At 39.0% G+C, this 14,561-nt stretch overlaps 1 protein-coding gene across 1 annotated transcript in view; it reads left to right on the top strand.

Annotated features, from left to right (window-relative positions):
* Positions 1-14,561, top strand: part of ERAP1 (endoplasmic reticulum aminopeptidase 1) — a 44,239-nt gene that overhangs the window by 19,353 nt on the left and 10,325 nt on the right. The window contains exons 9-16 of the mRNA XM_058168011.1: positions 1,707-1,838; positions 1,947-2,021; positions 3,359-3,516; positions 4,495-4,574; positions 5,036-5,219; positions 6,786-6,942; positions 10,603-10,787; positions 10,941-11,102. Coding sequence (XP_058023994.1) covers positions 1,707-1,838; positions 1,947-2,021; positions 3,359-3,516; positions 4,495-4,574; positions 5,036-5,219; positions 6,786-6,942; positions 10,603-10,787; positions 10,941-11,102 — 1,133 coding nt within the window. The remainder of the gene's footprint in view (positions 1-1,706; positions 1,839-1,946; positions 2,022-3,358; positions 3,517-4,494; positions 4,575-5,035; positions 5,220-6,785; positions 6,943-10,602; positions 10,788-10,940; positions 11,103-14,561) is intronic.

The raw sequence follows: 14,561 nt of genomic DNA on the forward strand, positions 1-14,561 counted from the left end.
ACCAGGTAGACACCTGACGTCTTTCAAAACCTCCATATCCTTTCCTAAATTTACATCCCTTACAATTGAATCACCAATCAGAAGGTGGCTTCTCTTTTTGGATACCGTGCTCTTCTTGTGTGACCGATCTGTAATACTTGATACACACTTTTCCAAAGTAGGTTCACACTTTTCCAAAGTAAGTTCTTCATCTTGAACCATAATCCCTTGATTGTTTGAGTTATCAGTATCACAACTACCTTGATCTGTCACTTTAGTGTTCCTATTTAGGTCAGCAAGGGCACTATATCTGTTATACTGGGACACTGTAAAAGCTTTGTGTTTATGGTTCACAGCTCTCACCCTGCCAGATCCCACGGTTGTCCATACAGCCCTTTTCCTGCAGGATCTTTGTGGTAGAGGGAGCTGATGGCTCAGCAGCTGGAATGGCTGAATTGGGTACCTAATTTCTGCTTGGAGAGCATAGATTAGAGATTCTAGATATGTAATCTGTCCACGTAGACTGCTAATTTGTTTACAAAGAGAACAGTACCCAAATTTGAAAAGGGTACTGCGAAAGACAGCTGCAAAACAAGTATTGCACTGAACTAAGCCAGTCATCTTGACAGACTTGAACATTGGGCACTAACTAACAAAATGAAATTCAACAGTGAAAAAAGTAAGGTTCTACATTTAGGCAAAACAACCCAAAATGCACAGGTACCGGATATGTGGTACCTTGCCTGTGAGAGGGATCTTGGAGTCCTAGTGGACAACCATTTAGATATGAGCCAGCAGTGTGCAGCAGCTGCCAAAAAAGCCAACATAGTTCTGGGCTGCATAAACAGAGGGATAGAATCAAGATCACGTGAAGTGTTAATACCACTTTATAATGCCTTGGTAAGGCAACACTTGGAATATTGCATTCAGTTTTGGTCGCCACGATGTAAAAAAGATGCTGAGACTCTAGAAAGAGTGCAGAGAAGAGCAACAAAGATGATTAGGGGACTGGAGGCTAAAACATATGAACAACGGTTGCAGGAACTTGGTATGTCTAGTTTAATGAAAAGAAGGACATGGGGAAACATGATAGCAGTGTTCCAATATCTCAGGGGTTGCCACAAAGAAGAGGGAGTCAAACTATTCTCCAAAGCACCTGAGGGTAGAACAAGAAGCAATGGCTGGAAACTAATCAAGGAGAGAAGCAACTTAGAACTAAGGAGAAATTTCCTGACAGCTAGAACAATCAATAAGAACAATAAGACAGCTAGAACAATCAACTTGCCTGCAGAAGTTGTGAATGTTCCAACACTGGAAATTTTAAAGAAAATGTTGGATAGCCATTTGTCTGAAATGGTGTAGAGTTTCCTGCCTGGACAGGGGGTTGGACTAGAAGGCCTCCAAGGTCCCTTCCAACTCTGTTATTATGTTATTATGTTAAATATAAGTACATTTACAAAATTTTCTCTTCCTTTGTGATGACAAAAAAACCCATACCCTCCCTTTTTTTTTATTATCCATTGTCCATTTTTTTCTAATCATCAAAACCACAAATCATAATGTTTATCAGAAACATTTTTAGGGTCATTAATTTCAAACTGCAGAGACAAAAAAATAGGATTTAGTACCATGATCAGTGACTATATGGACATGATATTAGTCCAAATCCCTAAACATGAAAAAAAACCAACCCAGATGTATTTTGTATTATTTCATTCTATTTACAGGGAGCTTGTATTCTCAATATGCTACAGGACTATCTCAGCCCAGAAATTTTTCAAGCTGGTCTTGTGAAATATTTGTTGCGATTCAGTTATCAGAACACAAAAAACAAAGATCTGTGGGACAGCTTATCAGATGCAAGTATTTGAGAAGTATTTCTTCTCCCAAAATATCTAATTTTAAAATGTTCTTGAGCAGCACTGTTGTTCATCTTGTAATATCTTTAATAATTATTTATTGGTTAGGTTTGTCCAGATGCTGATGGAAGTCACATACAAAATGAAGTTTGTATCAGAAACAAGGAGAGAGTCTTAAACTCAGTGAGATAATTTTTCTTTTTTTCTTTTAATTTCTTTTTTTCTTTCTTTCTCCTACCTTCCTTCCTCCCTCCTTCCCTCCCTCCCTCCCCCCCCTCTCTCTCTCTTTCTATTTAATATGTGTACTGCCTATCTCATTGTCCAGCAAGTCTAGGCAGCTATCCATATTATGTCACTGAAGTTGTGATACATTCTTTTCATTTGTAAGGTATGCAGTTGAAATAGAATATTTTAAGTCTTATCTACTGGACCCTTTGAATACTGTTCCAACTATTCTGAAAAAGACTGAACTCTGTTTTGAGGTCAAAACAGCTATTTCCAACTCAGAAAAGAATCTTTCAAGTTCAGACATGGATTTGAATTGGTTTGCACAACACTAAAGGTGCATTGTACAACAACTAGATATTTGGAGACCAAAGTTTTCAATCAGTAAAACTAATTGTAGTATGCTGTCATTTTGTCATTTGACAAAAGCTAATGCCTAAGTGAAAAACCACCAATCAATGAATTAAGATATTCTAGAAGGAATATTCTAAAATATTTAAAAGAATCACAGACATCTGTTTTGGTTTGTATTTGTAACAAGCATTTCTTTCAAAAAGCTTGTAGTTTTATCAGGTTGTTTTCACAAATAATTTTATAGCATGTAGGCAAAACGTAACAAATGGATCCCCCCTGACAGGATTTTTTGACAGTGTTCTAGTTCTCTTCTAATATAAATTAATAATTTCCAATGAAAGAAACATGGTGGATCTTGAGATTTATTTCATGGCCACATATGTTGTTGTTGTTATTTTTTTAAAAAAGAATGTACTGGTTTTGTTCCTTAAACATAATTTAAATAAAACATTGTTTAAATTGAATTTTTAAAAGTTCATCAACTTATCTGGAAAATTACAGCTGAATAAAATATAATAAATTACTAAGCTTCATTACTCTGCTGATGTGGAAGGGGAAGAAAAGGCAGAAGTTCTCCAAGTTAACAAGTTAGCAAATAATTTCTTATATTAACTGAATTGGGACATTGTTTAGAACTGGATAGCTACAAAAAATAATTCAAAGAGAAGTCTTGTTCCTTTGGTACATAGATAATTGTCAATAAAAATGAAGACTCTGGAACTTATTAGGGATATTACTTGATTGTTACAAGAATAAGGAATTATCATTAAAACATTGCTTCTTTATGCTGAAAAGAATATCACAGTTGAGGATGTAATACTGATGACTTCGCAAATGATTAAAATATGGCACACTTGTATTTTTTAATTTCTGTGACTACTACTTTTTTTATCAATGTGCATACCTATGTTTTTGTTCATATTTTTGTAACTTATATGTAGCACTGGACCAAAGCTGTGCTCCATGATGTGCGGGCAGTGATGAATACATGGACACTCCAGAAAGGATTTCCTCTAGTGACAGTTACTATTAAAGGGAAAAATGTCCATCTACAACAAGAACATTATTCAAAAAAACCTATTTTTTCCTCATCATTTGGGTAATAATGAACGAATGAGACTTGTTTCTGATTATATTTTATACCAATTCTACTTCATGATACGGATATGTCTTGATTTGGGGCCACAGTTGGCACTGGAATCTGGGTTGTTGAGAGAAGCAGTCATTAAGCGAGACACCATTTGACTGCTTCGCTCAACAACTCAATTCTGACTCTCCAACTTGCAGTTGTTAAACAATCTCATGTGTTGTTAAGTAGACAGAATTGAGGATAAGGCATGTTGGGTGCTTCAGCAAGGTGATGCAAGGCCTGTAGAGCATCACTCTGACACTGAAAATTTTCAGTCCCAGTGTGTAGAGAGATACTTGTACATGGCCCACACTTGGCTTTCTCACTTGTCAGAGCTAGCCCATTCTGCTTACGTTAATCCTGCCTCTCTCTCTGGCCCCTGCTGAGCAATCCAAGCCTGCAATTGCTTAGGAATGACAGGAATTGATGAAACAGTTTTGCAAAAGAGCCTTGTCTCTCAGCAAACAACAGCAAACAGTTGGAAGGGTTACTTTTTGCAAAAGTTTGGCAGCTGCTGTGAAGTGTCAAATTCTCCCTGCTTCTTCTCTAGGAAACTACTTGATGAATCTGCTTCCTCTCTAGGAATCCATTTGATGTTTTTAGCTCTTAGGAAGCTAAATAGACAAATGCATGCATGTATATCTTTCTTACAGAAAATTATTCAATTTACTCCAGAGTAAACATTAGATAGCTGTTTAAACAGTAATAATTGGCATTAACATGGGAGGAAGGTTGAATTAACCATTTAAATACTATTTAGGAACATAACCTTATTTTCACCCTCCTAAATGTGTCCTTATTATCACACACTGTTCCCCCCCCCCCCGTTAATGTTTACAACCTATCCCTCAGAGTGATGCAAATCTTTTTTTAAAAAATGCATTCATTTTATCTGTTTAAAAATCATTCAATCGGTTTCAAAAATCATAGTGTTGATTTTGTTTTTAGGAGTCTGTGGCACATTCCATTGACATATCTTACCAATAAATGTAATGACGTTCAGAGGTTCTTGCTGACAACCAAAACAAGTAAGTTTAACTCAAATTGTGGAGACCTACATAAGATTTCAAGCATTAAACAACAGAGGTGTGCAAAATATTTTATAGTCAAAACATAGTACAAATGTTTAAGTTGATCCAACCCTAAAATGTACCATTCTGACTTGGAACAGAGACTGGATTGCAAATGAAATTGTGAGGCTGCTTTGTTTATTTTTTTGTTCACAAAGCATTTTGCATAATTCTTTTAACTATATATTTCAATCAGTTATTGATACATTAATACATTTTTGGAAGAGTTCAAAACTTAGGGAATATTGAATTTTAGGATTGTGATATCTTTTCAGTCATTAAAAATCAGGTGCATATCCACAAAGCATGTTGAAGGTATGCTTTCGAAAAAGAATGTGGCAAAAATCCTTATTTTTAATGATGTGATGAATGTAAATAAATCAGGTGTTACTGTGAATTGTGATATGTTTTGATTTTAGATGTCATAGTCCTCCCAGAAGAAGTGGCGTGGATAAAATTTAATGTAGGAATGAATGGTTATTATATTGTGCATTATGGAGATCATGGCTGGGATTCTTTAATTCGCCTGTTAAAAGACAATCATGAAAAAATAAGCAGCAATGATCGAGCAAGCCTCATTAACAATGCATTCCAGCTGGTGAGGTAAGAGTTAAAAGATTTGCACATGCCTAATATTTGAGGACTGGGGCAAGGAAAGAATTAAATAAGCAAGCAAGCATGTATACCTGCTGTAAGAAGCCCCCCATTTAACTTCTTTAAAAGAAAGGTGGGTCTTTCCCCAGTGATTCCCAAACTGTGAGCCGCGGCTCCCCAGGGAGCCGCGCTATCGTCATGGGGGCGCCGCGGAATATCTGCGCCCGCTGGGTCCGGCGCTGATGCGCCATTTCTGGGGCGTCTGGTGCGCATGCGCAGTTGCAGGTCGGATTTCCGGGGGAGCCGCGGGCGCGTCTGGTGCGCATGCGCAGTTGCAGGTCGGATTTCCGGGGGAGCCGCGGGCGAAAAAGATTGGGAACCTCTGGTCTTTCCCAGAGAAACAAGCATACTCCACATTTGTGCAGGAGGCACTGGTTGAAGTAATACAGAATATCTGAATATTCTCACCTTTGGATGATTAATACAGAATATCTGAAAGCTCACCTTTGGATGAGCTAAAAAAGGAAATAGCTGTTGTATATTGAGAAATACAGTTAGAATGTCAGACATGTTATGCATCCTTATAGTGTTCTGAGTTCCCTAGCTGAGAATTGTGCCAAAGGATTTAAAGATAATCCAAGGCCATATAAAACATTGTATAAAAAGCCTGCGACTGTAGATGAAAACTGAGCTGAAAGTGTATTGAAGGCTACAGAACTATACAGGTAGTCCTTGACTTACAACCACAATTGAACCCAAAATTTCTGTTGTAAAGTGAGACATTTGTGAGTTTTAACCCCTTTTATGACCTTTCTTGCCTCAGTTGTTAAGTTAATGGCAGCAGTTGATGAGTTAGTAACCCGGTTGTTAAGTGCATCTGGCTTCCTCATTGAATTTGCTTGTCAGAATGTCGTAAAAGCAGATCACATGATCCCCCATTGTCATAAATGTGAACCAGTTGCCAAACATCCAAATTTTGATCGTGTGCCCAAGGGGATGTTACAACGGTTGTAAGTGTGAAAAATGGTCATCAGTTACTTTTTTCAGCGCCATTGTAGCTTTAAACAGTCACTAAACGAACTGTTGTAAATCGAGGACTACCTGTACCAGTGAAGCTATTGTTCAAGAATTTAGAGCTCTTTCATGGGAGAAGCTGTAATGCAGGGGTGTCCAAACTTGGTCCCTTTAAGACTTTTGGACTTCAACTCCCAGAGTCCCTCAGCCAGCAAAGCTGGCTGAGGAACTCTGGGAGTTGAAGTCCAAAAGTCTTAAAGGGACCAAGTTTGGACACCCCTGCTATAATGTATCAGCTGTCATCACTAGCATAGTGCTACAGTAGGTTTCAGTGTATTTACTATCTAGAACACAACATTACTTTGCTTTTTTAGACAAATACATCATTACAAAAAGACAGCTATTGTTTTAACCTGGTTAACCTAATTTGTTTAACCACGGTAAAAAGAAAAAACTAAAACGTATTTGGTTAATATACATTGTTAATTAGAAATTTTATAGGGAAGATGATTCAGACCCTTCAAAATATTATTTTTTAAAACATATTTTCTGTTTCTTCAGTGCTGGAAAACTGTCAATTGAAAAAGCTCTTGATTTAACATTATACTTAAAACATGAATCTGAAATTACTCCTGTATATCAAGGACTGAATGAGCTAATCCCTTTGTATAAACTGCTGGAGAAGACAAACATAAGTGACACAGAACAACAATTAAAGGTAAAATAAGAAAGAGTTAAGGCAGAATAAAACTAAAAATGTATGTAGTTTTTTACATAATCAGTGGATATGTTCTGTGCTAAATGAAATGAATTTTATTTTGCTTCTTTTTAAACTTAAAAATTCTTCTTTTTAAACTTAAAAATTCCAAGATGGAGTATTCTTTGTAGAATGCTAGTAGTTCTATGATGGTGCTTGCCCATCATGGTAGTAAGTCATAAATACGTACAAACTAACATATTGGCAAAATATTCAAAGATCAGGATTGATCATCAGCATTCTTCATCAGAATTGATTATTTATTTTATTTTATTTTATTTTTTATTTTTATTTATTTATTCTGTCACACAGTATATATAAGCGTAAGCATGAAATAACTATACAATATATAAGTATATATATAAGTATGAGTATGTAATAACTATATTAATTGGACATAACAAAAGGAAACAATAGGACAGGAACAGTAGGCACTCTTGTGCTTTTATGCACGCCCCTTACAGACCTCTTAGGAATGGGATAAGGTCAATAGTAGACAGTTTTTGGTTGAAGCTTTGTGGATTTTGGGAAGAGACCACAGAGTCAGGTAGTGTATTCCAAGCATTAACAACTCTGTTACTGAAGTCATATTTTCTGCAATCAAGATTGGAGCCGTTAACATTAAGCTTAAATCTATTGTGTGCTCGTGCATTGTTGCAATTGAAGCTGAAGTAGTCTTTGACAGGAAGGACATTGTAATAGATGATTCTATGAGTTAAACTCAAGTCATGTCGAAGACGGCGTAGTTCTAAATTTTCTAAACCCAGGATTTCATGTCTGGTGGCATAAGGTATTTTGTTGTATTCAGAGGAGTGGCGAACTCTTCTTGTAAAATATTTCTGGACATGTTCAATTGTATTGATGTCAGAAATGTGGTATGGATTCCAGACAGTCGAGCTGTATTCAAGAATAGGTCTAGCAAATGTTTTATATGCTCTGGTTAGTAGTGTAGTGTTTTTGGAGAAGAAGCTACGCAAGATTAAGTTTACAACTCTTAAAGCTTTTTTTGCGATGTAGTTGCAGTGGGCTTTGGCACTTAGATCATTTGATATGAAAGCTCCAAGGTCTTTAACAGGGTGGGGGTCATCTGTAAGATAATGTTCATCAAGTTTGTACTTAGTGTTTAGGTTCTTTTTTCCAATATGTAAGACTGAACATTTGCTGGTAGAGATTTGGAGTTGCCAAGTTTTAGACCATTCAGATACTAAGTCAAGGTCTTTTTGAAGGGTAGCTGTATTGATTGGGCAGATGTCTAAATTTCAAAACCGATTACCTATGAAACTCTATTTTATCCCTACAATAATAGCAATATGACATAAGCTTGGCTAATGTTAGCCAATGAGGTTTCAAGTCAGATGATGGATTTAGATCTTTCCAGTTGTCATCAGCACTGTAACCACTGTTAACAGCAGTATAAACACATTCCAGCCAACGGTATTACTAGACAAGCTTTCTATTGGACTACGGTATGTTCTTAGTTAAATTACTTTAACCAGAGCTCCTCCTAGATGTAAAATCAGCTGATAAACCTCCAGCTATTTTTTCTCTTTAGAAGATGTATGAAAATAGGAAATTGGTTAAGAATATTCTTCAAAATAAAGTTAAAGCTGGTTAATCTGTAAGGCACTAAATTAATTACCTGTTATGTGATATTAAATATTACTGAATGCTATATTTATTTAGGTAAGGATTGTGAGCTGTTAAGCAATGGAACAGCCTGCCCCTTGAAGTCATGAGAACTCCAACACTCAAGGTTTTGAAGTAAAGCCTGGACAATCATTGGTGTGACATAACAATGTTCCTACCCTGGGCAGATGGCCGGGATAGAAGACATGAATGGTCTTTTCGATCCTATCATTTTGTATCTCTAAATCGGGTTCCCAACCTGTGGGCCACAGTTGTGGCTTATTTGCAACCAGGCCGCATGAGCACAACCAACTCATCCGAGCCCCACTCATTCAAGCCCCACTCATCCGAGCCCCACTCTTGCAAGCGGTGGACACTGGGGCTCGCAGCCCACTTGCATGCCTGCCGCTCACACAAATGAAGCTGCTCGTGCACGCAACTGCCCTCGCACAAATCATCCCTCTTCCCCTCCCTCCCCCGGGCCAACCTGGAAAGGTTGGGAAACTCTGCTTCTAAAGGATTATCTGCTTCTCAGTTTCAAGAAATCAAATTACTTGTGAGTTAAAAAAAACACATGCACACTGTGTATCCATTCTTGAACAGTTTACTAGGCCTAGACCACTGGTGGTCCGCGAGAAAATTTTGGTGGTCCGCAGAAAAATTATTTGCATTTTTTATATTGCACTAAATCAGGGGTTCTCAAACTACAGCCCCTGGGCTGGATACGTGCAATTAACATTTGTGTTGCTGCAGAGAGTCTTAACCCTTCATGGGTTTTTTGTGTGGGTCGGAGGGGAACAGAAATTCTGACTTGGGGTCTGCTTCAGCCTCCTGGTGTGGGGCGAAGGCTGGAGGAAAGTGCCACTGGTGGCAAGGAGCCGGAAGGCCTTGCTCCAGTGGGACTGCATCTTGGCCTGGAACTGCCTGATCATCTCAGCCCTCTGAGCCTCCAGATGCTGGTACCTGGCCTTGCACTCGTGCAGGTCTTCCCTCTGCTTGGAAAGCCTATGCTCATAGTCCTCAGTGAGGTGCTTCTACTGAGCTTCCGCAGTCAGATCCGATTTGACCTGAGCTGTTTTGCCAACTCTTTCTTGTGATGGCTCCAACAACTACTTCCTTTTGGGGCCCTAAGGAGCTCAGACGGGGAAGCGAGGAGTGGCTGGGAGGGGAGGGGTGAGTAGAAGCTGGCGAGGTGCCCCTCGATGTGAATGACATCGAGTTGCCCTGCCCACCCAGTCATGGAACCATCTAGTCACACCCACCTAGCTGGTCATTAGGCAGATCATATTAGTGGTCCGTGGGATTTAAAATTATGAATTAGTGGTCCCTGAGGTCCGAAAGGTTGGTGACCCCTGGCCTAGACAGACTCAATGGAGTATCTTTATAGTTTGGCAAATAAAAATAGTAAATATAGGGCAAAGCTGCAAGGCATGAGTTTTCAATTATTTCCTTTTTTTTTAACAATCCCTTCCTTTAATATTTTTAGTGAATCCTAAAGCACTGAAAATGTTACCTATCCTTTCCCTTAATCCCTTCTTTTTAATGTCTTTTAATAATCCCCAAAGCGTTGATAAAGTGACTTAGTTGGGTAATGAAACATCTCCAAGCAAACAACAAGCTCAGAAAGGACCAAGGACTCCACAGTTCAACCCTGAGCTACATATGTTCTCTTTTGTTGGAATCTCTTCTCTTTGTACAGACTACAGTGATGTTATGACTACTGTTATGTATAGGCATGCATATGCACTGTATGATTACAATTTTATAAAGAAGTTCACATATATGAAATAATTTCTATATTATTATTATTATTATTAAAGAAAATTTCTCCTTAAACCATAGGGAGTATACATTCTATTCAGCTTTCTGTTTGTGATTTATGAAAGATACAAGCAATATGACTTTTGATTGAATAACAAGATTGTTAGTTGCTGCTTTAAATAATTGATTTACATTTATTACAAACTTATTTTATTATTTCACAAATCACTCTAGGCATACATAGTAAATCTATTTAAAAATATGATTGACAAACAGTCTTGGGATGATGAAGGTACCGTGTCTGAGCAAATACTTCGAACCTCCCTACTTATGTTTGCATGTGTACGTAAATACAAACCATGTGTAGACAAGGCACAAGAATACTTCATGAAATGGAAGGACTCGGATGGAACTCTGAAGTACGTATTTCACTTTTTAAGGGTGCTTAAACAATATCTTTCTGTCTTCAGGAAGAAGACATCCATTCAGGGGTCTTGTAATCCTGCAAGATTACAAAAGTGGTCAATTTAATATTTTTTCTCAGAGAATAATATGAGCACAATTTGTTACAGATTGCCGAATAACATTAAGATGGCAGTATATGCTGTTGGAATACAAACAGATGAAAACTGGGATTTCCTTTTCAGCAAGTATCAGTTACCTGAATTCGATACTGAAAAGAATCAGATTGAAGTTATACTGTGTCTGAGCCAAAACAAAGAAAAGCTTCAGTGGTAAGAATTCTTTAAATAACATGGGTGACTTTAAATTCAAAGGAACTAGTTCATATATTAACATTATAGCTCTCTCAATACCCATTTCTTACGTTTTCATGATCACTTAATGGTTATGCAATAACTGTTTCTGGGGGACAACAGTTATAATCAAATTATAATTGTTTAATTATACATTAATTACACATGTTAACATGTGCTAGACAGAAATGCAGTTTGATATTACTATTCCTTTGGGGTCAGTAGGCAACTTAACGTTGGATGGAACAAGGAAGAATTGACAATTTTTTTAATACGAAGTAGGGAGTATTTTCTTCATCTGTATTTTTTTCTTCATCTGTATTTTTTGCTGTGTTTAATATTTATTCATATTTTGTCAGTAGAATTTTATTTCATTAAAAAGCCATTCCACAGTTACAATTAGCTTTTATATAAATAATTTTTATTAAAAGATTTTACAAAGATTTTAAAAAAAACTACAGAAACATAGAACAGAAAAATATTATAAAAGGGTAAAAAATGAATAAATAAAAAGCAAGAAAAAGATGTCTAAAATGACTAAAACCTTCTTTGCAGAGGTTATAAACATAGCAATTACCATCTTTACCCTCCCATATTGTATATCATATTTCCTTTCTTCCTGCAAACAAATATCAATCGTTCATTTTTATTCATTGTCAGCAAAAAGCCTATACAGGGTTTCCAGTCTTTTAAAAAAGTAGTTGTAGTTTCCTCCTTAATCAAACGAGTCAATTTAGCCATTTCTGTAAACTCGGCCATCTGTATAATCCACGCATCCACTACTGATGTTTCTGAACAGGTAGTCCTCGACTTATGACCACAATTGAGCCCAAAGTTTCTGTTGCTAAGCAAGTCAGTTGTTGAGTTTTGCCCCATCTTACAGCTTTTCTTGTCACAGTTGTTAAGTTAATCACCGCAGTTGTTATTAGTAACACAGTTGTTAAGTGAATCTGGCCTCCCCATTGGCTTTGCTTGTCAGGACACTGCAGCCATCACAAATACAAACCAGTTGCCAAGCATCTGAATTTTGATCATGTAAACATGGGATGTGGCAACACTCGTAAGTGTGAAAAATGGTCATAAGTCACTTTGTTCAGTGTGTTTTAACTTCAAACGGTCACTAACCAAGTGGTTGGAAATTGAGGACTTCCTGTAGTCTTCCATCCTTGTGTATATAATAGTTTCAAAGTTACTCTATATAAGACCAATCAAGCCTTTTTTAATTGATAGTTCATAAAATCTGATAAGAAAGTTCCAGTTTTATCTGAATAGTCATTTTTAAAACTCTCTGCATCACCACATGAATTGTTTATGCATTTGGGTCCAGTATGTTTTTGCTCTTTGATATGATGCATGAGAAAATGTCTTTTGATGTTTTTAACATTTCCAACAGTGATTAGAAGTATCTTTATACATCTTAAGACAGTCCTTACAGGGACGTGCCGAGGAGTTTAACGGTTATCTATACGATAAAATCGTTCAGCTCCGGGATGGTCTGGACCAAAATTGCGATGATCCAAGTGGGATGACGGAACCTTGTCTTGTTGAGGTTATTTGGGATGAGTTTGATTCTGTGGCTCTCGAGGACGTGGACAGGTTGCTGGGGAGGTTACATGCGACCACATGTTTACTGGACCCGTGTCCCTCCTGGTTAGTACTGGCTACTCGGGAGGTGACACGAGGCTGGCTCCAGGGAATTATAAATACTTCTTTGGTGGAAGGGGTTTTCCCCACCGCCTTGAAAGAGGTGGTGGTGAGACCCCTCCTCAAGAAGCCTTCCCTGGATCCAGCTATTTTAGGGAATTACCATCCAGTCTCCAACCTTCGCTTTGTGGCGAAGGTTGTAGAGAGTGTGGTTGCATGGCAGCTTCCCCAGTACCTGGATGAAGCCGTCTATCTAGACCCGTTCCAGTCCGGTTTCCGGCCCGGTCATAGTACAGAGACAGCTTTGGTCGCGTTGGTGGATGACCTCTGGAGGGCCAGGGATAGAGGTTGTTCCTCTGCCCTGGTCCTATTAGATCTCTCAGCGGCTTTCGATACCATCGACCATGGTATCTTGCTGCACCGGTTGGAGGGGTTGGGAATGGGAGGCACCATTTATCGGTAGTTCTCCTCCTATCTCTCCGACCGGTCGCAGACGGTGTTGACGGGGGCAGAGATCGACCGTGAGGCGCCTCACTTGTGGGGTGCCGCAGGGGTCGATTCTCTCGCCTCTCCTGTTCAACATCTATATGAAACCGTTGGTGAGGTCATCTGTGGTTTCGGGATGAGTTACCACCTGTACGCTGATGATACGCAGCTGTACTTTTCCACCCCGGACCACCCCAACGAAGCTGTCGAAGTGCTGTCCCGGTGTCTGGAAGCCGTACGGGTCTGGATGGGGAGAAACAGACTCAAGCTCAATCCCTCCAAGACGGAGTGGCTGTGGATGCCGGCACCCCGGTACAGCCAGCTGCAGCCGCAGCTGGCTGTCGGGGGCGAGTTATTGGCCCCAATGGAAAGGGTGCGCAACTTGGGCATCGTCCTGGATGGGCGGCTGTCGTTTGATGATCATTTGGCGGCCGTCTCCAGGAGGGCTTTTTACCAAGTACGTTTGGTCCGCCAGTTGCGCCCCTTCCTTGACCGGGATGCCTTATGCACGGTCACTCACGCTCTTGTCACTTCCCGTTTGGATTATTGCAATGCTCTCTACATGGGGCTGCTCTTGAAGTGCACCCGGAGGCTGCAGCTAGTCCAGAATGCAGCTGCACGGGTAATAGTGGGAGCAACTCGTTGCTCCCATGTAACACCAATCCTGCGCGGCTTGCACTGGCTTCCTGTGGTCTTTAAGATTTTGGTCACCACCTTCAAAGCGCTCCATGGCTTAGGGCCCGGGTACTTACGGGACCGCCTGCTGTTACCCCATGCCTCCCACCGACCCGTACGCTCTCACAGAGAGGGTCTTCTCAGGGTGCCGTCTGCCAAACAATGTCGGCTGGCGGCCCCCAGGGGCAGGGCCTTCTCTGTGGGAGCTCCTACGCTCTGGAACGAACTTCCTCCTGGACTACGTCAAGTGCCTGATCTTCGGACCTTTCGCCGTGAGCTGAAAACGCACTTATTTATTCGAGCGGGACTGGCATAATATTTTTAATATTTTTTAATATTTTAAATTTTAACTGGGGTTTTATTATTTTATGGTTTATAATTTTAAATTTTAAATTTTTAAATGTTGGCCATTTTTTCTAATATGCTCGGTTTTAAATTGTCGTGTTAATTGTATATTTTTGTGTTTTTTATCTTTTGGCTGTACACCGCCCTGAGTCCTTTGGGAGAAGGGCGGTATAAAAATTTAATTAATTAATAAATAAATAAATAAATTTTCTGGGGTCATGCAACAATGGTACATCATTTTTAAAACGTTTGCATTGAACTTTCAGGGACTTTCAGACCCTTTAACTT

This window comes from Ahaetulla prasina, chromosome 2 (genome assembly GCF_028640845.1).
Source record: "Ahaetulla prasina isolate Xishuangbanna chromosome 2, ASM2864084v1, whole genome shotgun sequence".
Lineage (NCBI taxonomy): Eukaryota > Metazoa > Chordata > Lepidosauria > Squamata > Colubridae > Ahaetulla > Ahaetulla prasina.